Genomic DNA, 24335 nt, shown 5'->3' with positions numbered 1-24335 from the left:
ATTATTATTATTTGTATCCCGTCTCTCCCTGTATTGGATCGAGGCGGGTAACAACAAACATAAAAACAATAAAAATAAAACACAACAAACCACAAGTAAAAACATCGCAAAACATATAAAATCTCCCTCCCACCTTAAAATATTATTATTATTATTATTATTATTATTAACCTTTATTCATAAAGCGCTGTAAATTTACACAGCACTGTACATACAATCTTTTAGTTAGACAATTCCCTAAATACCATTACAAACGACAAATATATATATATATATATATATAATATATATAATATATATATATATTGTGTACACACACATATATACACACACACATATGTTTATATATTTTATACAAGCACACACATATAATAAAAATATAACAATATATTTATTTTTATTTATAGTTATACCCCGTCCTTCAGACCCAAAGGCTCTCAGAGCAGCTTACAATTATTATTTTTAATTTTAATATATCATATAATGTAGTACACATACACGTATACATGCACACACATATAGTAATATACAGTGCGCCCGTGCCATACGCAGGCGTGCCATACGCGGACTTGAGCGTATGCGCTCAAGCCACCGCGCGCGCGCGGGGCGGAAGGGGCGGCGCGTCCCATTCAATTGTTTCCAATGGGGCTCGAGCATAGGCGGAATTCGCCTTACGCGGAGGGATCCGGAACGGATCCCCCTCGTAAGGTGAGGACGCACTGTACTGTATATTGTGTAGTACACATACATGCATACACACGCACACACACACATATATATATATATCATAATATACTACACATACATGTGCATGCACACACAAGTATATCATCATGTACATATATACGTGCACACTATATAGTAATATATATCATAATATGCGTATACATGCTCACATACATAATAATATATTGTATATCGTATAGTACACATATATGCATTGCATACACATAATATATATATAACAATATATATCATAATATACTACACATACATATGCATGCACACACAAGTATATCATGTTGTACATATATACAGTCAGCCCTTCTTATACACGGATTTTTTATACACAGATTCAAGCATCCACGGTTTGAAAATGTTCAAAAAAAGTATAAATTTCAAATATCAAACCTTGATTTTCCATTTTTATAAGGGACACCATTTTGCTTTGTCATTATATTTATATGGAACGTGAGCATACATGGATTTTGTTATCCACGGGGGATCTTGGAACCAAACCCCAGCGTATAACAAGGGTCCACTGTACGTGCACACTATATAATAATACATATCATAATATGCGTATACATGCTCACATATATAAGAATATACTGTATATCGTATAGTACACATATATGCATTGCATACACATATATAAGAATATATATCATAATATAGTATACATATACATATACTTCATGTGTATATAATAATTCATCCACACTGCAGAAATAATCCAGCTTGAGGCATGGCATTAATGTGGTGTCGAACCGGATTAATTTCTGCAGTGTAGATACTTTTTGGTATCAGCCTATTGCTAAGAAGACTTTGTTCCCAGAATATCACCCTAAGATACTTCAAAACGTCTCCCTCCGTCTTGTTCCGGATATTCCCTTGCTGCTGTTGAAGCAGATCACCGACGGAATCGCAAATTGTAATAACGCCGCAATCCATTTATCAAGGAACGTTAAAAGCAACCTATACTCTCAAATTACAAAATATCTGGCAGATACGCCATTGTTTTGTGTGTGTGTGTGTGTGTTTTTGTCAGCTAAAAAAGAAAAAAGAGAACCACAGAACTGGAGGAGGGAGTTTTTAATTTCCCCAAATTTTATTAAAAAAAGATCCTGCCGAAAGATAAATGATTGCTGAGATGAAATCGCTGGAGTTGTGTGTTGTCACCTCAAGCCAGTAGGAAAGCCGGTTGTCGCCTTCAGAGAGGGGAGTCCAGGTGTGTTTTTCATGGGACTTGCTCCCTTTTTTCATCCTGCTAAGCTGAAAAGCACTTCTAAAAACACCATTCAGTCACTTCTGATCCTTTCTGTCTCCAGAATTAAACAAGACTTGGGTTCAAGCCATCTGGTCCCATGAGGCCACAAGTGTCTATCCATTGCAGCAAAAGCATCTATGGATGGATCTGTTCGAAGATGCGAACTAACTTAGAGCTTTATTGCATCAAAAACAAACCCGGAAGCGCTTTTCTCTTTGTGTCTCCGCCTGAAGCCGAAGCATTTTCGTTCTCTTCCAGTATTCGTATTCTTAACATTTGAAACTACCTGTACAAAGAAAAAAGGCAAAATACATGAAGGCATTTATGGCATCACAGAAAAGATGGTTTTTTCTTGGCTTCAAAAAATCTTAAGCACTTTTCTAGAGTCTTTTGTACATTGGGAGAGGATGGTAAAGCTATCCGTTTAGCCAAATGGGTTTTTCCAGTTTGGCAAAAGGGACACTTTTGCAACCCTCTCCCATGCTTTTAGGACTGGAAGAGAATAAAAGTGTCATGCAGAGACGTAAATGCGTTTCTCTCCACTCGCATGCGGGGTTTGTTTTTAATGCGCTACCACGCATTAACCACGAAGTGTAATTTTACTTCTGGATAGACCTATGTGCAACAAAGCAGTGGTTGTGAACAGCAGGGGGGGACTTTAAACCCTTCCAACTCACACTTTAAAATACCGATCGCCGATTTAAGCCAGAGAACTGGTCCGGTTGGTCGATATCTGCGACGACCGGAGTGAGCGAGAGAGGTTGGGGGTCAGGAGCACCGAGGAGGAATGGGCTGTGCTTTGGCGATGCTGGAGCTTCTTCGCCAGCTCTATGAGCGACAGGCAGGTGTGGGTCCAGTTGTACAGGTGCTCCAACGGCGCCGAGCCAAACTTCCACACATCTTGCCTGCGTGCGCCTAAAAGGAGCGTCATACAATCAGCGCCAAATGCTAATTGACCGAATACGGGAACGTATTTAATAGAAAGTCTTTAACAGAAAGTCTGGTGCTAGAGGTAGAAATCGCATGGAAAGAATAAGGCAGGCATAGATAGGCTCCTACACCACAAAATCAACCAAACCTTGGTCTGCAGAGTCGCAGTCCATCACTCAAACCATCTATCTTGGCTTCCTATAATGTAGAGATAATGCTCTTTGACACCACTTTAACTGCCATGTCTCCATCCCAAAGAACCCTAGGATTTGTAGTTTGGTGAGGCACCAGCGCACTTTGGCAGAGAAGGCTAAAAACCTTGCAAAACTATAAATCCCAGGATCCTTGGATGGAGCTACAGCGGTGTCAAACTATTATTTCTTCAATGTAGATACACACCCTAGAGACAACTGAAGCCTTCCAGGGATTGCTTTTTCTTCCACCAGGCAGCAATTTTCTTCCATTTTGCAAACACATAGATCTTACGTTTGTTTAACATGCACAATTGTGCGCCATTATTGGGGGAAACGTTACCTCGGAGGCAGCTGTACAGAACCTCTGGCCGAATTTCCACATAGGCAGCGGTTGGGTCAAAGTAGCAAATGTTTTCGATAAGTTCTCCATCAAGTTTCTACAACACGCATATAAAGAAATGGGAAATGTGATGCTTCGCATTACATTTATAGACCCAAGAAGCTAGGCTAGAAAGACTCAAACAAATCCCCTCTCTTCAGCTTTTAAACCAACCTTGTGATCGTGGGGTATAACATATTTTAAGTGAATGAAAACCTTCCCTCTATATCCATGCTTTTGTTGGTTTGTGGGTTTGTTTTCTCACCTGTATGCAGCAATTCCAGTTCTCAACAGCCTCGGTGCCAGCCCATTGTGGGTACAGCACCAACAAGACAGACTTCAGTATTGTATGCACCAGGGGAGGCGGCTGTTCGAAGCATCGGATTTCACCAAAGGAAGTCCACGGGTCCAGATTCCAGATGCAGTTCTGCAAGTCCTGGAGCATGAATCGGTAGAAGAGGACTCCCCCGCGCCTCCAGTCCCCTACGTATTCAGCCTCTGGAACGACAACGTTTGGAAGAGGGTTAAGCCCAGGACTTTGTGTAGGAAGGAACACACAGACACGACCGAGCAAATCCTCTCCAGATCAAGCTGTTATGGGTTACTGGTGGCCCCGCTGTCATGATGATCTGTTGCCTGAAAGATACCTGTCCATAAAGGGATCATGCAGCATGTTTGAGGTGCCACTGAGAAAGTAGACCAAGCGCATGAAAACTCATGCTACAACTTCTTCCGCACATTTAGTCTCAAAGATGTCGCAATGCATACTGATATTCCAGACTAATATGGTGACATCTCTGAATTCTACACCCTGAAAGTTACCCGTTATTCCCCACGTTTAGCCAGCAATCACATTATTTCTGTCCGTCTTCTCCCCATCTCTTTACATGCTTAGGAGGCTAACCTAAACATTCTGAACCTAGTCCTCCAGCATTTCATGTCCTAAAGTGGGCAGTACCTAAGACATAGTATGGGTCTAGCTCTCCCGAATCCTCCTTCAGGATCTCGCAGGTGGCCGCCTGCACCATCTTCAGCATCTTCTGCAGGTCCTTGTACTCGCAAGAGGGCAGCTTATGGCGACGCCCGAGGTTGAGGTCAAACACGATGATGGCATGACCCATGGGGTTCCTCAGTGGCACGGCAATGCGATGTTCTTCGTACACGCCAGCTCTGACCACCATGGAGCAGTCGATGCACTTGAACAGGTAGTTGCTGAAACGAGAGACGTTCGCAGACACACAACCTGAGATGGGATGGAAGCAAGTCTTCTCAAAGGAACTGATTTGGGCACAGTAGCGGTGAGCCACTGTAGCCAGCGGTAGCCTTATGTGCAACTTCCCCACAGTTGGTCATGAAACAGGGCAGCCTTGTGCCCATGTGTTTTATTTTTGTGTAGCCTGACTCCGAGAACCTTGCAGCCAGCGGATTCTGGGAGTCGTAGACCTCCATGGCATATCCTCCAGCATTTCTCAGATGAAAACTGGGACGCATAGAGGCAAACTACATCAGAGCTTGATCAAAGCTGGCCAAAGTTACTAACAGGGAAGAAACAAGCTAGGAAAAGGCTGCAGCAGTTTGCTTTTACTTGAGCCTTCTGGGAAGGGCAATATTTGGCCCCCTTCTCTCCTCTTTTCCTTGCCAATTGCAAACTACTTTTGTGCTTTGGACTTAGTCTGCAGCAACTGAAGGGAGCTGGGGACAAAGCGGGAAAATGGGAAGAGGAGAAAGAAACTGCGACCTTTTAAAAGTAGCTGGAAATGTGAAACAACCAAGGATTGAACAGGAATGTCTCTGTGAAACATAGCTGTAGGGCATATCATTGCTTTCCTAAATAGGCCATGATATATATTCTTTGACATGAACCTACATGTTTTTAACATGCCCCTGGAACATTGCTCTTTAAAGAGCACTCCTTACCTAAAGAAATTGTCTTTCCTGCTGAGCACAGGAGCTGGAGGCGGGTGGACCTCCAATTTCTCTTTCAGATCCGAAGTCATCATTTTGCGCAGAGTGTAGTCATGCATCTTGGAAAGAGAAAGAGGGAGAAGAGTTTGTCGCAAGATGATTTTGCAGGGAGCGAAGGAGTCTGGATGTACGGTGGGAGAAGAGGCCTCATCCTGAGCGGTAGGGAATGAGATACGTAGCTAGGCAGACCATGGAAAAACCATGCACTTGCTCCTTGACATTGGAGATATCGGGTATCCAAGCTAGTACCTTCTGAGTAGACAAAGGTTGCCTTAAAACACACACACAAAACCCTGAGTGACAGTGCCATTGGCAGCCGAGGCTGTGGACCCCATCATGCTTATTCTTCATCCAGGAGCAATGTTGCTGTTGTTATTTATTTGCATCCCATTTCTCCCCCCAGAAAAGTTGGGACTCAGAGTGGCTCACGATTTAAAACTGTGTAATTAAAAGCATACTAAAAGTGAACATTAAAATAGAATTAAACTATTCACTCTCTTGCAATGTGCCTTCAAGTTGTTTCTCAACTTATAGCGGCCCTATCATGGGGTTTTCTTGGGAGGTTTCTTCGGAGTGGGCTTGCCATTGCTTTCCTCCAAGGCTGAGAGAGTGGGACTTGCTCAAGGTTTACAAGGCTGATTAGTCCAATCCCCAAAGCACTGAACCACGCTGGCTATTGACAGTATTATCTTGTAATGTAAATGCCATTAACTGGGGATGGGGAGGTAATGTCAAAATAGGCAGAGAAGAAGAGGAATTCTTGATCCAGAGTTAAATCTTAAGCCACGAGCGCCACCTGCTGCCCAAAGCCCCAGGAAAAGCTATGAATGCCACTGAAGCATCAACTCTTCCTTTCTCTCCTTGTGCTTTCCTACCCTTTATCTGACATTTACAGAAGAAGTGCACATGGGCCACAAAGTGGCCTTAAAGACATGATGAAGAGAGGGAGCAGAACAGACCAAGCAGCTTTCCGACAACTGGGTGACGTCTGGCCAAGCAACATCAGAGTGTGGTCAAGATGGTAAAGGGTATGAACAAAGAAGGGCAGGCTGGCTAGGAGGGGTCACAGTGGTTTGCTTTTGCCTGAGCTGGCTGGAAAGGGCAAGGTTCTGCCCCCTCTTTTCCTCTGCCCTCCTCCTAAGTTAACACTTCAAACTCCACTTGCTTTCTGAACCCTTTGCCGAAAGTGAAATAAACTGCGCTCTAAGGGGGAAAGTGAGAGGAGGAGAGAAAGTGTGACAGGCCCATCTGTGCCAGATTGGGAGAGTTGGGTATGGAACTGGCCATGATCCACACCAGTTAAGTCATGGCTCTTAGGAGGGTTCAGGACATTTTTATTAAGGATGCTGAACATGCAGCCCTAGCTGGCATGTGAAGGAAAATGGGAGTTGTAATGCAAACAACTCATGGGAGCCCCACACACATTCCCTACTCCTGATTTAAAGGGTGGTTTTTTAAACGTCCTGTACAATCTTCCATTCAGTCCCCTTTCTGCTCCCCAGTATGTTACCCGGTCCTCGCCTGGCTCCACAAAGTAAGCGGTGATGGTCTGAAGGCTGGCCGTCCGGGTGGAGAGCCACCCCACTCCTGTGATGATCACCTGCATGAGGCTGTCCTGGGTGCGAGTGTGGTGGTAGGCGATGCTGAACGCGTTTGCAACCCCCTGCAGAGAAAGTGCATTTTTAAGCAGGGAAGTGATTAAGGTAATACGAATAAGAAACATATCAAAGGGACATTATTAAGCAGATGAGTCCCATAAGAAACATGCATAGTAAGTAAAGACTCCACTGCAATCACTTCCAAAGTGGATGCATTCCTATGATCAAGGGAGGTTGCTAGTCCTCCCCAGCAGATCCTCAATGTCTGTTTAAATGCTCCTGCGGCTCCCACCTGATAGAAACGGATTTCGTGGGGAACGAAGATGGTTTGGTCGCTCTTGTCCCGAAGGGTGTCCAACCCCAGAACGCCAAAGACTCTTCTTCGGACGTCCTCAAGCGGGAGGACCAAGAAGGAGCCCATCCTGTCTTTGGGGAGCCGGTCGTAGTTCCAGAACTGGATATTCCCATGCAGCTGAACTCTGGGGACGTGGATGGGCTTATCTTGGAATGCTGCAGCAAAGCTAAGAGGTGAGGGAAAAGGATGGAGGAAAACAAGGAGCAGGTTTGGTAAGTCACATAACCAGGGAGAAAATGGCGCAGTGACAGGCGTAGATGGGAATGCTTCATAATTCTCCTCACTGGAAGGAGTAATCTGCTGGGCAAGCTGGGTGAAAAGTGGAATCGGAAACCTTTCCCTGAGGAGGCTAAAGGCAAAACGTCATTCCTAGGCCGGCACTCTGTTAGTGGCATGCGTAGGTGTAAATTCTGCCCTACACTTGCCTATGTCTCTTTTTGGTTAATGCCAAGGTTGCTATTCCCTTCCTCTCTGTGCACTGACCTACTGTAGAGTCACTGATGCCCACATCCCATGACCAATCCACATCTGATGGAGGGAAAAGAAAGGACACCGTAGGCTTTTCCTTACCTGATTCCTTTCATATCCATAAAAAGGTTGTGGTTGAGGACATAAGGAGCATCCTCTTCGGTGCAGGCCACGTAGTGGAGGAGAATATCTCCCCGGGACGGGTTAATCAGATTGTATTCCAAAAGGGCGACGTGCGCACTGATTTTCTTGCCGTCTCCGTGGGCATCTGCGTCCTGATAATAACAGGCAAGATGTGTTAGCTGATGGGCAGGATAGAAAGAATACCACACTTTTGCCAATGGCAAACACTCCTTGGACGAATGTCGCCAAGAAAACCCTATGCCAGGGTTGCCTTAGGGACAACATACATCGGAAAGGATTTGAAGGCACACAAGAAGAAGAACAACAACAAGGGTGGCATCAGCGTTCCCCAGTGGGGCAGAAACAGAAACCAACCCGGGCGAGGGTCTTGAAGAGGGTCTGGTAGACAGGCTCCAGGCATCCCCCGCTGGTCCTGGCCACGTGCTCGATCCCAAGGAGCCACTTGCGCCGGGCGTTCCCTCGCAGTCGCTCCACATGGCTCCACTCCACGGCCATCATGAGGAACTCCACAATGTTGTCCAGGACTTCATCCTCGTTGCCCGCCAGCTCAGAGACCACCAGCTCAATGTAGACTTGGAAGTCTTTCTGGGTTAACTTCACGATCCCGCTGGGATGCCACTGAGGTATGGGGAGCTGGAGTTTGGCTGGAAGGGAAAAGAACGGACAACCGGCTCCTTATGAACAGATGAGAACTAGAAACTTGATGTTTAAGGGAAGGATCGCCACATAATGGTCACATGCCTTTGCAGAAGGAAAGCCCCCGGGTCAATCCCTGGCCCCTCTAGTTAAAAGAGGAACAGGAGAGTAGGTAACAAGGAAGAAATAAATCTACCTGAGCTCCCTGACAGCTTTCCAATCATTTGACCCATTATTAGTAGTTTGATACAGTGCATTCATGAGCTTTTAGTCTCCCCTGACGGATGAACCTTTGCACGCAAGGGGGCGTCTGTACATCGTTTTCCGAAAGGTTCCTTAATGTTGGATAGCAATAGCACTGAGAGAGCAGAGAACACCCTCCTGAGCAGAGAAAGCATCGCTTACCTTTGGTCAAGGCCTCTTCCTCCATCCCTTCCTTAAAGGTAGAGAGAACGGCATCCACATCCTTCATATCTAAAAACCCAGAGCTTTCATTGTCCCACTTCTCAAAGAGGCCAGCTAAGAGAAGTTGTCGCCAGGCCAAGAAAGAGCTGTTGTGAATCTGAGCAAGAAAGAGGGCAGAGGAAAGCAATCGCACTTCACTATAGGAAAAATAAGAAACTCCCACAGCTATGTTACCTGAAAAGCGGGAGATGCCAGTGCTTGGACTACATCTCCCAGAATCCCCCAACCAGCATGGGTTTCTGGCTTTGCCCATCAGCATGTCCTGGCAACAGAAACATCCTGAGTGCGAGAGGAATTAATCTTTTTCATGGCACAGATTTTCACCACGCAAGCCAAATGCGCGCACTCGGGGAGCAAGAACCTGGAGAAATGATACCAGGGGGATGGGTATCTTCTCTACTTACTCTCTCCAGCTGCTTGATCTTCTCATTCTCCGTCTGCACATAACCACTCCTCACAAATGCCACTACCTTCTTCAGGTTCAGCAGAGACGTTTCCTCACCGACAAAAGTCTCCATGAGCTGGACAAACTGCGGCAGGTTGAGGGAGTCCTTCTCGAAAGCACTGGTGGAGGAAGGGGGCCCGCGAGCCTGGATCTCGATCATGTTCATGCGGAGGTCTGGAAGGAAAGGAGAGGTGGAACGCTCACATGAAGCCACGGTTATTTCAGGCTTAGAGGACTGAAGGCAAAGAAAAGGAGGAACGTACCACTATATCTGGTGCCCAGGCCTGCAAGTGCTTCACTGCTGGCGCTGGGCATTGGCAGAAATCAGTCAAGTTACACCAGAAGCAATGTCTTTATCTGCAGAGCAGGGGCGACTAGTTTATCTTTTTATAATGCAAATGAGTCTTTATCTCAGAAAGGATTGGTTACGTATTTACGTTTGTCAGCGCATTATAAATCGCATGCAATTGGAAAGGTTCAAAGACCCTGTCACTTTCTTGGTGGACAGATAAGAGTTTGTGGCATTAATTTGCTAATGGGAACATTAACTGGAAGAGTTAAGGGCTACTAAAGATAACCAAGAGAACTCTAAATTTTATGAGAGACGGCACACGTTTGAAATGCCTGTATTTTCTCCCCATGTTGATTTTTGGAGAGCTCAAGTTACGTTGTGACACCCCTTTAGATATTTAGAGATGGCTATTGTATCGGCTTTCACTTTTCCAAGCTAAACAAGCCCAACTCCCTCAATTGTTCCCCCACCATGTTCTTTTCCTAACCACTAGGCTTCCCTCCAGCTGCGCTGGGATTTATGGAAGATCTGGCCTGTATTACAGCTTTGATTCACAGGTGCGCATCAACCAACCCCCCCACGGCACAAAACCAATACTGGAAGAACCTGCTGGGTCTCACTTCCAATGCATTTATGTCAAGAAACCAGGAGCAGGTCACTGTGGTCCTCCTGGTCCCACAGATCAAGTTGTTTTAACCATAGGAGTGAGTGTCAGGTTTCCAGCGGATTTGCTGGATTGTTTTATGGAACTGTACTTTAAGAGAAAAGCACCTGGAAATCTGGAGTTTTCGTTGTTCCAGTCCTCCCGGATTTCCTTCCCATAATCGGTGTACTTGAAGGAGAGATCGGCAGTCCGAAAGTCACCTGCGGAGACCATGAAGCAGACTTGGTTTTCAGAGAGAAGCCTCGCGTCCTGCTAGTCCTGTGCCCAAAAGACGGGACCCAGATCCTGAAGTGTCCTGAAGGCGGCACTTACCGGACCAGCGCTCTCCGTAGATCAGCTGCGGTGCCCTTTTGTGTCCCTTGGCAGGTTTAGGGGTGGACAACAGCTGCAGCTCTGCAAGAAAGATTGTGGGGGGTGATTGTGAATAGAAAAGGCTAGGATGTTTTTCTTATAACCAACCAGGTGTTGTCCCAGGCCTCTCCAAGGGTTCTTTCGATGTCAGACACCGACACATATTCCTGCTATGGCATAAGCTTAATGCAGCATGTGGTTCACAGCAGAAAAACTCTTCCCGTGATAGGTTCCAACATCCCCTCACAGCCAAAGGTGGAACAAATCCTACCCAGACTTATCCCTTGGTGGGCAACCATATCAGCTCCCCTTTGCTGGGCATATATGGGGCACCTGGGTTGGGGTGCAATGCCAATGGAAGATGGGCTCCTAATACTATACTAATACTTTCCCTACTGGATTCTCTCCTTCGCCAAGCCAACAGGCAAAGTAGGCATGGGGAAAGCTGTCAGTTTTATTTTCCTCCACATTGAGGTGTTTAAACCTCAATTTCTTAATATAAAGAAACAGTTTGAATTCCAGGAAATTCTTCTCAAACAAACTGGAATGAAATTCTCCTTCTAGTTGCAGGAGGCAAATTCAATATGGACATCTCTTTTGGGGGATGGAGAGGGCTGCGGAGTCCTAGCTTCCATACGGGCATTAAAGCCTCTCAGAGCCAGGGCATTTCAAACCCTGGCTTTTAATAGCTAAGTGTTCAAGGACTCCGGCTTGGATAGAGACATCTGTCAGTTTTGCTCTGCCTCTGTTTTGATTTTTGAAGGAAGCTCAAATTCTTCCTGCCCTAACAGTGGAAGTGGGGCTAGCTAGCTAGCTAGCTAGATATTTTGGGAATGAGCTGAAAGCAACTTCTGGCTCATCCAGTTTGGAAGCCCCGAGGTCGGCTGCGCGGGAGGCCGCTCTCCCAGGCGGTTGGCTTTCCTTGGTAAATAATTGAAAGGTGTGACTCAGGCTCTCCCTCCTCGAAATCTAAGAGGTCATGATCGCACACCTGATTCCGGCTATCTGATCTTGCAATCTCGCTCTTTCAGGGTTCTGCTTGAATCCAGCTTAGCAGTTAGGAAAGCCATGGCCTTCAGCTAATTCATTTCTTTATCGGTTCCACCATCTTCCCAACGCAGGGCTCAGGGTGGGGTGGCTCTTTTCTTCCCTGATCTACCCTCAAAATAACAGCCCTGTGCCATAGGCAAGGCTGAAGGAGATGGGCAGAAGGTCACCCAGGGTGTTTATGTGGCTCAGGGGGGACTTGGACCTGGATTTTCCAAGCCCCCGTTCAGCACTCTAACCCCAACACAGTCCTGTCCTTTGAGAGACATCTGGAACGCATAGCAGGAAGGCATCCTTGTCACAAGGATGGGATGTTTTGTGGCTCAAACCACTACACCATGAGAGCCCTTAACTCTGACTCCAACAGTTGGTGACCTTTTCCTAGGCTTTTCTTCGCAAGATACCTTGAGAGCAGGTTTGCCAATGTCTTCCTCTGAAACTGAGAAAGTGTAATTTTCTCCAAATCAGCCAAGGCTGAGCAGAAGGGACTCAAAACCTGGCCTTTCAAAGTGCTGTTTATGGCCTACAAAGCCCCACGCGCTCAGATCCAAATTATCTCTCTCTGAGACGGACAGTATCTTTGGATCTTCCCAAAAGGCCTTTCTTCCATGTTCTCACCAGAAGTACCTGGGAAGGTGGTGGGGCAGAGATACATCTGTTGAGAACATGGAAGATGGGGCCTTCTGGGTGGCTACTCCCAGGCTCTGAAACTCCCTTTTTGGAGCAGTCAGACTGGCACCCTCTTCGCTGTCCTAAAGAATTAGCACCCATGTTAGTCGGATGCAACAAAGACCCCCAAGAGTCTGGTAGTACCTCACAGGCGAACAACTTGCATTTGTAAGGCTTGGGCCAAATAAAATGCCTTGGCCTTGAAGGTGCCACCAGACTCTTTGCTGGTGTTAAAAAGGAATTAACCTGCTAAGTAATCTAACGCCTGTCATTACTTTCCGCTATAGTTACAATGATTAAAGGAAAACCTTGATGTTCTAGTTATGAAAGAATAACTACACTACTTAGTCCCTTAGAAAAATGGCATGATGCTACAAGCCTTTGGCCTGTGATACCAAACACAACTAAATAGCAAGGGGACACATCCATGTAAGTAGACAATTAAATGGCATAAGATCCAGTTACGTTGCAAAGGCAATGTAGTTCGCCCTCATACATTACACTACATACGTACACTACATACATACATTAGCCTTCATTTCGTTGCCGTAACGTAGTTGCGCGTTATTTATTGGGGAGAGAATTTATTACTGTATTTCCTCTGTTCCTGGAACCAGGCTGGAGAAGAGCGCCCAGGCCCTTTAGCCACAATTTCGTTGCCACATGTGGCTTCATGGATATCTGTGGGCGAGGCAGCATCCCCATAAACAGCCATCCTACAAATGCCCCATAGGCTGTGTAGGAAAGGGTGCCTTACCTGGTGCCTTCTCCTTAGACGGTTTTCTCAGCTCTGCCGCAGGTTGTTCCTCTTCGCCTTCCAGCGATTGCGTCTCTGCATCGCCTGCCTCCCTTTCCTCTCCATGCTCTTCCTCCTGGGGAGCATCCTTCTCTGCTTCCCCGGCCTCTTCTTGCACATCAGGAGCTTTCTCCTCGGAGCCAGCCTCTAGTTCGGGGCTCAACTCTTGGTCCAGAAACTGCTGGAGGGTGATGGCTGTCTGAGAGAGGGATGGCGTGGGAACAGACGGCTCTGGCTCACCTGGCTCAGGTAGAGAAAGCGGAGTGGGTTTTTCCGGCTGCTCACCTCCCTCGGCCTCCTCTCCTTCCACAATCAGCTCAGGAATGGCTGGGATGGCTTCGGGTCCTCCTCCTTCATCCACGGGTCTGGCACTTTCTCCATCCGTTGGCTCATCTTCGGGGGCCCGTTCCTCCTGAACCCTTGCTTCGCCAGGTGTTTCCGCCTGTTCCCCTGCGTCAGTCACTGGAATGGCCTCACTGCCTTCTGCCACAGTCGGCTCCAGCCCAGGTAGCTCTGGGCTAGTGCCTTCAGAGGTTTCCGGCGTTTTTGGCACCTCCAAGTCCATATCAGAGAGGATGCCCTTCAGAATCTCGTTGAGCATTATGGCCTCCTCGGATAATCCCATCGTGGGCGTCGGTTGTCCGGGTTCATCTAAAACGGGCTCATCGTCCGCCATATTTCCCCAAAACTCAGTCAGCTCAATATCATGCAGTTCGACCATGGGCCCTAGAAGAGGAAGGACCAGTGCTGTCTAATGACACAAATGACAATGAATGTCAAAAAGACATAGAGTGCAGGGGTCGGGCGCGAATGTTCCAGAGGCAGGAGCGGCCCTGGCGTGGGACGACACATACTGGTCAATTTAGCGTGCCAACAATGGAGAAAAGCAGCATGCAAATCAAACACAGTTGGCAACGCAAACACATACACAGCCACCCCGGGCGACACAGTCCAGCAGGAAGTCATTTTGGTCTAGGCCGAGCAAAATGACAAGGAATTCAGCAAGAACACCAGCTGTGCTTTCACTCACAAAGACGTAAGAGGCCTTTGCAAGTGTTTCTCAACCTCATTGAGAAAGAGTGTCTTGTGGAGGCAACCCATTGAGGTCCACCACTGTGAGGTTTGTTTGGGGGCCGTTTTTCCAGAACTATTGTGTTGGGGAAAAAATTGGGATTTTTGTGTGCGCAAAAAAACAACTCCTGTAATTTCGCTCAGTGGGGAGAAAACTGCTGAAGTTATTTGTTCTTGCCGATATAAGAACAAAATAAGCCAAGATTTCCCATCTTCACGGACTCACTGCACAGCCATTACAGGAGGCATGGAAACAAGCGTGCAGACAGGAAATGCGTGTGTAAGAGCAACACTTGCGCCCTTGGCATCTAAAACCAGCCTCAGAAAAGACTTCCCAAGGAGGCCAAACCAGACCAATGAGGTTTTGTGACCCCACACAAAAAGCAAAGGGATTTTTATTTAGCCTCCAATGGTGCTTTAGCCCTCAATGTGCACCATCAAGAACCACATCAACCACCAGCTTCAATGACAGTGAACCTCAGTCATCAGTCCTGATATTTTAGATTTCGGCTTCCAGAATCGCTTACCATCGCACTGGGACTGCCAGGAGCTGAAGTTCAAAACACCTCCAAGACCAAAGGCTATAGACTTAAGTGTGGTTTTGCATCAGCTCCTGCCATCCTCTGGCCATGTTGGCTAGGGGATTCTGGGCGCTGTAGTCCAGAAGAGTGATTGTCCAAGCTCTGCACCACCCATGCAATAACACACTTACATTTCTTTGGGTCACGATAGCCTTTCCTGGCAAGCTGCAAGGTGTTGTCATAGTAGAATTCCAGTAAGGAAAACACCCGCTGTCTGTCCAGCAGCCCCACCTAGGAAAAAGGACCAGAGCCGTATCTGTAACCATTACCACATCGCAATAATTTCAGTCCCTGTGGTTTATGTGGCTGGAAATGAAGGTGTGGCCCCCTGGTGCATCCGTACTTTGAACCCTGCGAGGTAGGACAGGTTGCCAGGCATCCTCCTCTATATTCCTCGGAGACAGGATGCCACCCTCTGTGTAAAAACACTTGTGTAAATAACTGTTACGTCCTGGATAAGAGAGAAAGCAAGGCTCGGCTACTTAGGGAAACAGGTCGGCTCCTTTATAAACCTTACCAGTATGTGGGTGAAGCCAGCCCACTGATTTAGCAAGGAAACCGAATCGACCGCTTGATGAAAATCAAATCAACGGCACTCGCAAACGCCATCAAAGAATCAAGCTGTTGCTTTTAAAAGAAAAAGGACAAGCCACCAGCTCAGTTAACTTATGATGATGATGATCCTAGGAATAATAAAGCAGCGGGGCAGCTTTGGGTTGCATGAACACCCCACACTCTCTCTGGCATCAGTTTTCAGGCAAAGATAAGGAAAACCTCTTCTACAGACACAGGAGGGATTCCTCAGGGACTGAGCAGCTTTCAGGGACAGAAATGGAAACAGATCGATCCATAGTCTTGGTGGATTCGGTCATCGCTTTCCCTACTCCTGTTGTTTTCATGGGGAAGTAACACGGAGGCATGAGACAGTGGGATTTTGTTCCAACTACACAAGAGGTGATGAAAAGGCACACAGAAGGTTGCTTCACTGGTAAAATGAGTAGCATTTGGAGGCTTTCTTCCCCAAACTTCATCACTAAAGCTCTCTAATCAGAGTCCAAGAGAACTCCAGGATAGGTCCATGTTAAGTTGAAAGCACACAATGCAACACACACAGAACATGCTTCCCATCATCTGCATGGAGCAGACTGAAGTCAGGAGAGATGGAGGACCCCTTCCATCCCATTCAGCCTAAAAGAACAGTCTGCCACCAAACTGGTGAAAGTTTAGAAACGGGGAACCGTAGGCATGCTAAACTGGGTGACAGAGCAAAACATGGGGAAGAAAGGCAGTGGGGAGTAACAGATGCTTCCGCGACCCCAGTCTTTGGTGGGTTTGCCTTGCCTTTCCTGCTTCCCCTCAAGGGCCAAGTACAGCAGGAACTGATTATAGGGCTGGGAAGGAACCCAGGTCGGAAAAAGCCAACGGAGTGGCGTTAAATTGACATGATTGTTTTGGAACGGATTCAAGCCCTCCTCGGAGCCCCCTCACAATGCCATGAACAATATTGACAGGGCTGAAGCGTGTGTGTGTGTCTATATGAGAGAAAGAGAGAATTTCACATTCGTAGCTGTCAGAAGTCAGTTAAATTTTAGGATTGAGGCTGACCACTCGTGGACTTGTGATGTTATGGAAGTTGGTTTCGTTCAAGAAATTATAGGCCCCAGATCCCATCTGAGCTTGGGAGCTCAGCAGGGTCAGCCCTGTTTAGTCTTTGGATGGGAGCCCTCCAATGAATCCCAGGTACTATAGGCTTTGTTTCAGTCTCAGAGAAAGGCACTAGCCAAGCCATCTCCAAGGATTCCTTACCTAAAACAACTTGATGGAATTCATAGGGTGGCCATAAGTCAACAGGAGACTAGAAGGAACATGCACATGGGCATGTTTATGTTCCAGGGCAGGAAAGGGGTCCCAAAACCTTCTGCCACTCCCTGCTGAGTGACACTTCACTGGGGCTACCTGTCCAGGATCACAGTCAAAGAAGAGCTGGACGAACATCCACCTCCAGACGTCGTGCCGGATGGCGTTTCGGGCATCGTTGGCGCACTGGAGGAGATGCTTCAGCAGCTGCTCAAACAGGTCGCTGTTGAAGTTCTTGACGTAAGAAAGAAGATACTGGAAAAGGGAGGCAAAGGGAGAGGCAAACCTCTGTTTAAGCAATCCATCCATTCATTAATACCCCACCTTTCTCCTAACATGAAATCCAGCCGTATAAAAGCAAGTTCAGTTAAAGTCTTCGACATAAGTGGAGTTTGGCATAACGCAAGCCCAGCGAATGAGAGACCCCCAAAACCGTATTACTGCAAAAGTTACAGAAAACAATTAAACCAAAATTTCTGTTTAAAAGCGCATTTAACACACAATTGAAAGCCTTCTGCCACATTATTTGAAAGCCAAAGACCTGCCTGAACAAAGAGGCCATTCTGTTCTGCTTTGGCCAGATCTCATCTGGAGCAATACTGGGTCCAGTTCCGGACACCACAATTCAAGAAGGGCATTGAAAAGATGGAGGGAGACCAAGATGATCGCAGGTCTGGAAGCCAAGCCCTATGGGGAATGACTTAAGGAGCCAGAGAAGAAATGACTGAAAGGTAACGTGACCTTCATCTTTAAATATTTGGGGGGACGTCGCTTGTTCCCTGCTGCTCCAAAGGCTAGAAGAATGTGATTTGAGCTCAGATTTATCGGAAGGCCTCCTCTCAGGGACATTTTTAACACTTTGGATTTATCCCTCCGTCTGTGAGGTTTTAACGGGAAAAGAAAAGTGGGTGTGCACAATGTAAATAGCAACGGCTGTCAGAGGGAACCGCAGGCCCTGTCATTGGGTTGGATTACTGCAGCAGGTTGTTTTAAGCCTGCCACTGTTCTGGGTCAGGGAGAAACACAAATGCTGTGTAAACGCCCAGGTCAGGGGTATAAGAAAGGGTCTGAAAGAGAAATCAGAGGTCCATAATGATGCCCCTTGCATGTTCCAAAGCTAAGCAGCCAAAACAAGAGCCATCAAGGGTCCAGCAAAATCCCTCCTGGGCTATTCAGATCCTCTTGTGTCAATTGGCTAATAGAATTTGGACAGGGATACCAGATGCTCTCCGCTGTCTGCCAGAGTGGGACTAATAGTGCGATAACGACAATCCTGATAGAATACAGTTTTGTCTCCTGAGAGGGGGCTGGTGGAAAATCTGAGTTCATCGGAGACCAAGGACTCTCGCTTTCTGGAGTCTAGCAACTAGATGCTGTTTCTCCCACTAGTAGCCCCTCTTGAATTGCCTTGAGACACAGCAGAAGGACTTCCAACTTCCACCCTGCAAAGAATCCAGCAGGGCAGCCTGCAAACGGGCTCCAGCTCCTTGGCCATTGCCCACGCTGGCTGGGACTGAGGGGAACTGGAGTCCAAGACACCTGGATGTAGATGTACCCCATCTGGGCACCAAAGAGGATAAAAAGTAGACTCCCCTCACTCCCCAGCCCCAAAGGATACCATCGCCGTCCTCACCTCCGTACATTCCTCCCGGTTCACCTTCACCTCCAGCGTTCCCACGGCTTCCAGGGGCCTGGCATAGATTCCTATGGAGAGGAATGACGTTGAAATCTGGTCAACTGGATGGCTCTTGGGATGCCAACCAAGCGAACGGGTGAAGAGTCTGACCAATGGATGGAGGGACCCTCTTGGGTCTTTTGTTCTTCCACAAAACATCCTGGGCCAATGGAGGACAGCTCTTTTGGATACGGTGGGGGCATACCCTCCCAATTTGGCAGAGACAATCCTGACTAATCCTCTGTTGTCCCACTTTTTCAGCAGCTTTAAAAACGTCCCAGTTCCTCTCTTCTCCTCCCACTTTCCCCCTTTGCCCTCGGCTTATTTCTGCTGTGGCCAACTGAGTCCCAGATGCAAAAGCCATTCACTCAGTGGGAGGAGAGGCAAGGCTGGGGCAGAATCTTGTCCTACTTCCCAGGAGGCTCAGGCAAAATAAAACGGCTGCAGCCTCTCCTGGCTTGCGTGTTTTCCCTTATTAATAACTTCTGCATCTTGGCCATGTTCTAATGTTGTAAAATATGTGGGTGTCATTGGCCTAAATACCCCCAAAGTACCAAATCCCCATGATCTTATAGGAGAGGCCTAGTTGAGGCATCTCTCTGTCCTGTTGGCCTTTGTACATGGAACGGGAGAGGTGCCATTTTGGCCAAGGTGGCTGGGGGATTCTGGGCACTCTAACTCATAAAAAGGAACTTTTCCAAGCTTTGGGTCTCTTTCTCTTTTGCCTAGGCAGCTGGATCTGGTTTAATATGCAACTCGATCTCCCACAATCCCATTCAACCCGGGACAACAATGGCTTGGCTGTTTTCCTCTGAAGCTGAGAGCCATTGAGGAAGGTAAGAGCTGTAAGGTTATATTTGCTGCACCTGCGCTTGGAAAACCCACGCCTTTCCAAAGACAATCGGGCGAAGTTGCACACACTGACCTGGGAATAAGCCCCATTGAATACAGCAGGCCATTCTTTATATGCATGCACAGCATTGCATTCCCAGTCTGCTCCATGCTTTTGGGGCCAGAGTCCTTCCAGCCCAAGGAAGTGAGGGAAGATGCGGGTGACTTTACCTGCCTCAGAGTCTCTGGGTGCTCCAGTGACAACCTCCAGGAATGACTTCAGGGCACTTTGGATCTGTGAACGAAAGAACCCATTTCAAGGGTTGGCCCACAGAGTTCCCCTTTTCCCATCAGAGGTCCACCAGCTGGCTATTGGTCAGATTGGGAAGAACACACCTGCTCTAACTAGGAACCGTTCTGATCCAGAACACTGATGGATTAAAATATTAGGTGGAATGGGTGGAAGGTTTTAAAGAAACACAAAGCATCACGCAAAGGCATGGGAAGAGTCTGAGATCAATGTGTGCGCCGCTGGTTTGTGGCAGCAATGGGCAAGTTGTGGCAGGTTTAGGGAGGATGTGAGTGAGCAGCCCAGGAAACTGGCTTTGGACTCAGAGAGGTGAGGCCAGAGAGCTGGTGAGTTATGGACCAGGTGTGTGGGATGGCATGGTTTTCATGGGAGGGCAACTTCGGTGCAACTGCAACACGATGCAAGTTTCCCCTTTATTTCTGGAGGCAATGGTTTTGTTTCACTTTTTGGCAAAGCTCATTAAAAAGAGTTAATATGGGGGGGGGGGGGGAATCAATATATAGATAGACATAATCCAGTGCATAAAAGCTGCAACACGATCTGTGACCCCAGACATGCCCCACTGACCAGTGCGAGGGGGATCCGTCCGGTGGTGTCCCGCGTCCACTCTCTGAACTGCGTGGACAACGCCTTCTTGCGTATGTTCCTCAGTTCGTCCTTGATCCGGTCCACTTCCTCCCGCTGATGGCGCCTTTCTTCCACCAGAGTCTTCATCTCGGCCACCCTGCCAGGAAAGAGCGCCGCTTAGTCAGAGTGCCCCCCAAATTTCAGACAGCTGGGGCGCCCTTTTTTCATCACCCTTACCTTTGAATTAGCCACCCTAAACCCCCTAAAGGCACCAGATCCCGTCCGATCTTTGATGATAAGCAGGATCCGCCCTGGTTAGCTCTACTGGGATCGTATTCCAACAAGAGAAACTGGTACATTTTAACAGCGGCTGAAATAGTGGGATGGCAGAGGATTTGTTAGCCGCCCCGATTGTTCTCAGAGGGGCGGGATACAAATACATTTTATTATTATTATTATTATTATTATTATTATTATTATTATTATTAACTGGGACTGACAAACTGGGGCAGCTGGAGAGGACAGGGCATACTCACTTGTGCGGGGTTGTTTGGGGCACCTTGCTCTTCAGCTCCTCAGTGACGGCTTTCATCCCTCGCGTGTAGGGACCCGGTTGTGCCGAAATTTCATAGGCCGGGTTGTGCCTCATCAGGTACTCTCCTAAGAAGTTAATGGGGTCGAACTTGTGGGGCTCCAGGCCTTCTGTCCCCAGCGCTTGCTTCCTCTCCGCCACCCGGAGCAGTTTCTCCACTCCCGGGACCAAGGTGGGAAGGAGTTTGTCTAAGAGGTAAGCCCGGGTCCCCAGGGTGGCCCTTTCGTCGTCGAACCAGTCCCGGGCCAGACCGTCCGGAGGCTCTTTCTTTTCCACCTTTTGTTCCAGCCTCTTGTCCTGGTGGCGCTTGGCCACCCTCCGGTCCTGGAGGTGCAAAGCCCTCGGCTGGACGCTCTCATAGAAGACAGCCTTCCATTGAGTGTCAACTGCCGGAGACAGGGGTCGGAGGGCAACTTGCGGCTGGCCGAGGCCCATTTCCGACTGCTGGTCCTTCGGGGTGCTTTTCTCCGAGCCGTCATTGGCCATGTTTCACTCTGCGTGTTAAAAGGAGAAATGCAATATTAGTTTGGAAACTTCGAACCCTGGTCTCCAGAGTCATAGTCCAGTGCTCAAACTGGTCCCCAGGTCCTTCAAATAACCTGGACCATTTAAGGATTTGAAACTGTGCCTAGAGATGGACCAGCAGCGGAGTTGTTGCAGCAAATTGTGTGTGTCCTATATCCAGCAATGTCCAAACTCTGGCCATCTAGTTGTTTTGGACTTCAGCTCTGGCCAATGGTTTGGGATTCTGGGAGCTGGAGTCCAAAACGCCTGGAGGGCCAGAGTTTGGACATCACTGCTGCAGTCGAACAATGTTGCTCTTCCCAGTAGATTCAGGCAAAAGCAATCCACTGTCGTTTCTCTCTGTCCTTCTTCAGACATAACTTTTGCCGTCTTGGCCACACGCCGACATTGCTTGGCCGCCCTTCATCTGGGAAATCTTGGAGGGTGCCCAGGTTCACCAAGGCACACAACGACAACAGCAACAACAACAGTGCTATCTCCCAGTATCCTAGCCTTTTGCTCAAACCTCCAGCAGGTTTCTCTTTCTCCAGCTTTGCCATAATGAGAAGCCATTTTATTTAATGATCTCTACCTCTGATGGCTGGCACCAAGGAAGGGAGACGCTCTTGGAAACTATATACATACATACATATATATATGACAAAGCGTTGTCTCATTTTAGGCACAAAGGAACTTACTTGGGAATCCAGGCCTCTTGTGCGCTTGTGTGTGTTTGTGTGTGTGTGTGTGTGTTTGATGTTGCCAGGCAACAAACCTCCAGGGCTGCCGGCCATCGGCTTCAGGGTTGCGTCACTAAATGGTTAGGTTTTAATTTTATTTTTAATGGGGGAAGACGAAAAAAGAGAGAGGGAGGAAGCGAGAGAAGTCTCCTCTTCGGCGGCGGCAGACAACAGCCACAGAATGGTTCCTGTGTCTGTGTGTGTGTTGCGTGTGTGAGCTGACACATTACTTTCTAGGCAAGTTTCCAAGGCTTTTAGGCCAGGCTCTTTCCTAGATCTACCTGGAGGTCTCTGTTAAATCCAGGTGGTCTCTCATCCAGTGTTTATCCAGGACTGGCCTCAACTTCAAGGATTAGATAAGAGCACAGAGTCCTTGTAGCCTAGTGGTTTGAGCATTGGACTCTGGAGACCAGGGTTCGAAACCTTGGGCAAGTCACGCTCTCTCAGCCCCAGAGGATGGCAATGGGCAAATATGGCCACGAAAACCCCACGACAGGTTCGCTTTGGGGTCCCCATAAGTCAGAAACTACTTGAAGGCACACGATAACAAGAAACTGCGGCATATTGAAAGTGAAGATGTTTTATTTGTCGTAGGCAACTACAACACATGGTTTTGAGCACTGGGACTGTAAGGACTATACTGGCTTCAAAGCGGTATAGGCACCTAGTGCAGATGTTCCTTCAAGGGCAAGAGCTAAAGCTAATGCAGAATAATATTGGAATAATGATACTATACCTCTGCTTTGAAATTGCAAAGCATTGTATGCCTGTCCATCTCTCTCTGTCTCACACCCACAAACTTTCATGCCCTCCAGCATCACACAGATGCAAACCAGGACCCTTTAGCGGTCAAGCAACCTCAAAGTGTGGTCAAGATGGCAAAAGTTATGACCGAGGAAGAACAGACAAGCTTGGAGAGGCTGCAGCGGTTTGCTTTTCCCCGAACCGACTGGGAAGAAAGGCAAGATCCAGCCCTTTGGGATTCAAAGATTCAGACTTTGTGGGGCTTTGAACTCCATTTGCAGCAACTCAAGTAAGCTGAGGACAAAGGAGATGGAGAGAAACCAGGACATTTTTTAAACAGAGGAGAAAGTGTGACAACAAAGGATTAAATGGGATTATCCCTGCAAATCGGGACGGTTGGAGGATAGGAGCTTTCTGCCATTCCTTGTTTATGTCCCCTCTATTTGCCTCCTTTTCCTGAGGAACATTTGCTTGCAGTCAATGCAAAGGTTTGTTCGCGGCACATTTTCCACAGGCGGAAAGAATCCGGCGCGACAAAGTCTGAGGTTACGGACTTGTGCGATTGTGATTGTGGACTCGGGTGTTGCGTGTACATTGTATAAAATGTGGATTTAGGTGTTGCGTGTACATTTTAGAGGCCGGTCAAACTGAGAACTTGTTGTCCGGCGCCCAAATAACGGTGTCAGATTTGCTCCGCCAGAAACGCATTTTGTTGGTCTGGCATTTCCTTGCGGTCCTTTGGACAGTCAAAGCACGTCTGCACTGGAGAAACAATGCGCTTTTGGCGCCGCTTTAAAGTGTGCACAGCTCCATCCGATGGTCCATAGAAACCACGTGGAGATCTGAAGCACCACAACCCACGACTCTAGGCTGCCCCAGGGGATTGTGGGAGGGGTAGTCCAAATAAAAAGAGGTGTCATAGTGGAGGGGGATTGTGGGAATGGTAGTCCAAGGAAAGAGGGATGCTATCTGAGGGGGTTCTGGGAATGGTAATCCAAAAAAGAGGGATGCTAGCGAGGGATTCTGGGAGGGATAGTCCAAAAAGATAACATGATATCTGAGGGGATTCTGGGAATGGTAGTCCAAGAAAAGAGGGTTGCTATCTTAAGGGGATTCTGGGAGGGACAGTCCAAGAAAGATAACATGATATCTGAGGAAGATCCTGGGAATGCTCGTCCAAAATAAAGAGGGATGATAGCTGAGGGGGATTCTGGGAATGGTAGTCCAAGAAAAGATAACATGCTTGTTGGGGGATGATGAGCATTGTGTTGGGGATTCTGGGTGTTGTGGCCCCAGAGATGCCTGTGTGGGGTTACAATGGGTCTCTTTCTGGGAGAAAGGCGGGAAATACAGATGAAATGAATGCAAACAAATCTGGGCCCAGCATTTCTTTCTCTTCTGGCAGCGCGAGGGTTAAATTTTTCAGGAGTGGGCGTGGCTAAGGCCTTGGTGGGCGTGGCAATGCGGGCGGAGGA

General features: G+C 47.6%; 1 protein-coding gene across 1 annotated transcript; it reads right to left on the bottom strand.

Moving 5' to 3' along the window:
• Positions 1-1829: 1829 nt before the first annotated feature.
• EFCAB5 (EF-hand calcium binding domain 5) lies at positions 1830-22127 on the bottom strand. Its single transcript, XM_089484185.1, has 22 exons — positions 22075-22127; positions 20817-21366; positions 20281-20437; positions 19635-19698; positions 18531-18601; positions 16997-17152; positions 15172-15271; positions 13350-14114; positions 10838-10918; positions 10633-10725; positions 9529-9743; positions 9065-9221; positions 8378-8667; positions 7982-8154; positions 7349-7577; positions 6969-7121; positions 5411-5517; positions 4452-4705; positions 3759-3991; positions 3455-3551; positions 2668-2905; positions 1830-2276 (listed from the first exon to the last, which is right to left on the bottom strand). The coding sequence occupies exons 2-21, from the start codon at positions 21356-21358 to the stop codon at positions 2691-2693; spliced, it is 4152 nt and encodes a 1383-aa protein (XP_089340311.1). The 5' UTR covers positions 21359-21366; positions 22075-22127; the 3' UTR covers positions 1830-2276; positions 2668-2690.
• Between the last annotated feature and the right edge of the window lie 2208 nt (positions 22128-24335).

The sequence above is a fragment of the Sceloporus occidentalis genome, unplaced genomic scaffold (assembly GCF_023333645.1).
Source record: "Sceloporus occidentalis isolate IW3139 unplaced genomic scaffold, rSceOcc1.0.p SCAF_21, whole genome shotgun sequence".
Taxonomy (NCBI): domain Eukaryota; kingdom Metazoa; phylum Chordata; class Lepidosauria; order Squamata; family Phrynosomatidae; genus Sceloporus; species Sceloporus occidentalis.
Note: the sequence above shows the minus strand (reverse complement) of the source record. Positions and strands in the feature narration are given on the sequence as shown.

Coding starts and splice junctions, on each gene's coding strand:
- EFCAB5 (XM_089484185.1), bottom strand. CDS start 21,358: ATGGCCAATGACGGCTCGGAGAAAAGCACCCCGAAGGACCAGCAGTCG. Junction 20,438..20,816: donor CCCCAAACAACCCCGCACAA/GTGAGTATGCCC, acceptor CTTTCCTGGCAG/GGTGGCCGAGATGAAGACTC. Junction 10,919..13,349: donor GTCTAAGGAGAAGGCACCAG/GTAAGGCACCCT, acceptor TCTTTCTTGCAG/AGCTGCAGCTGTTGTCCACC.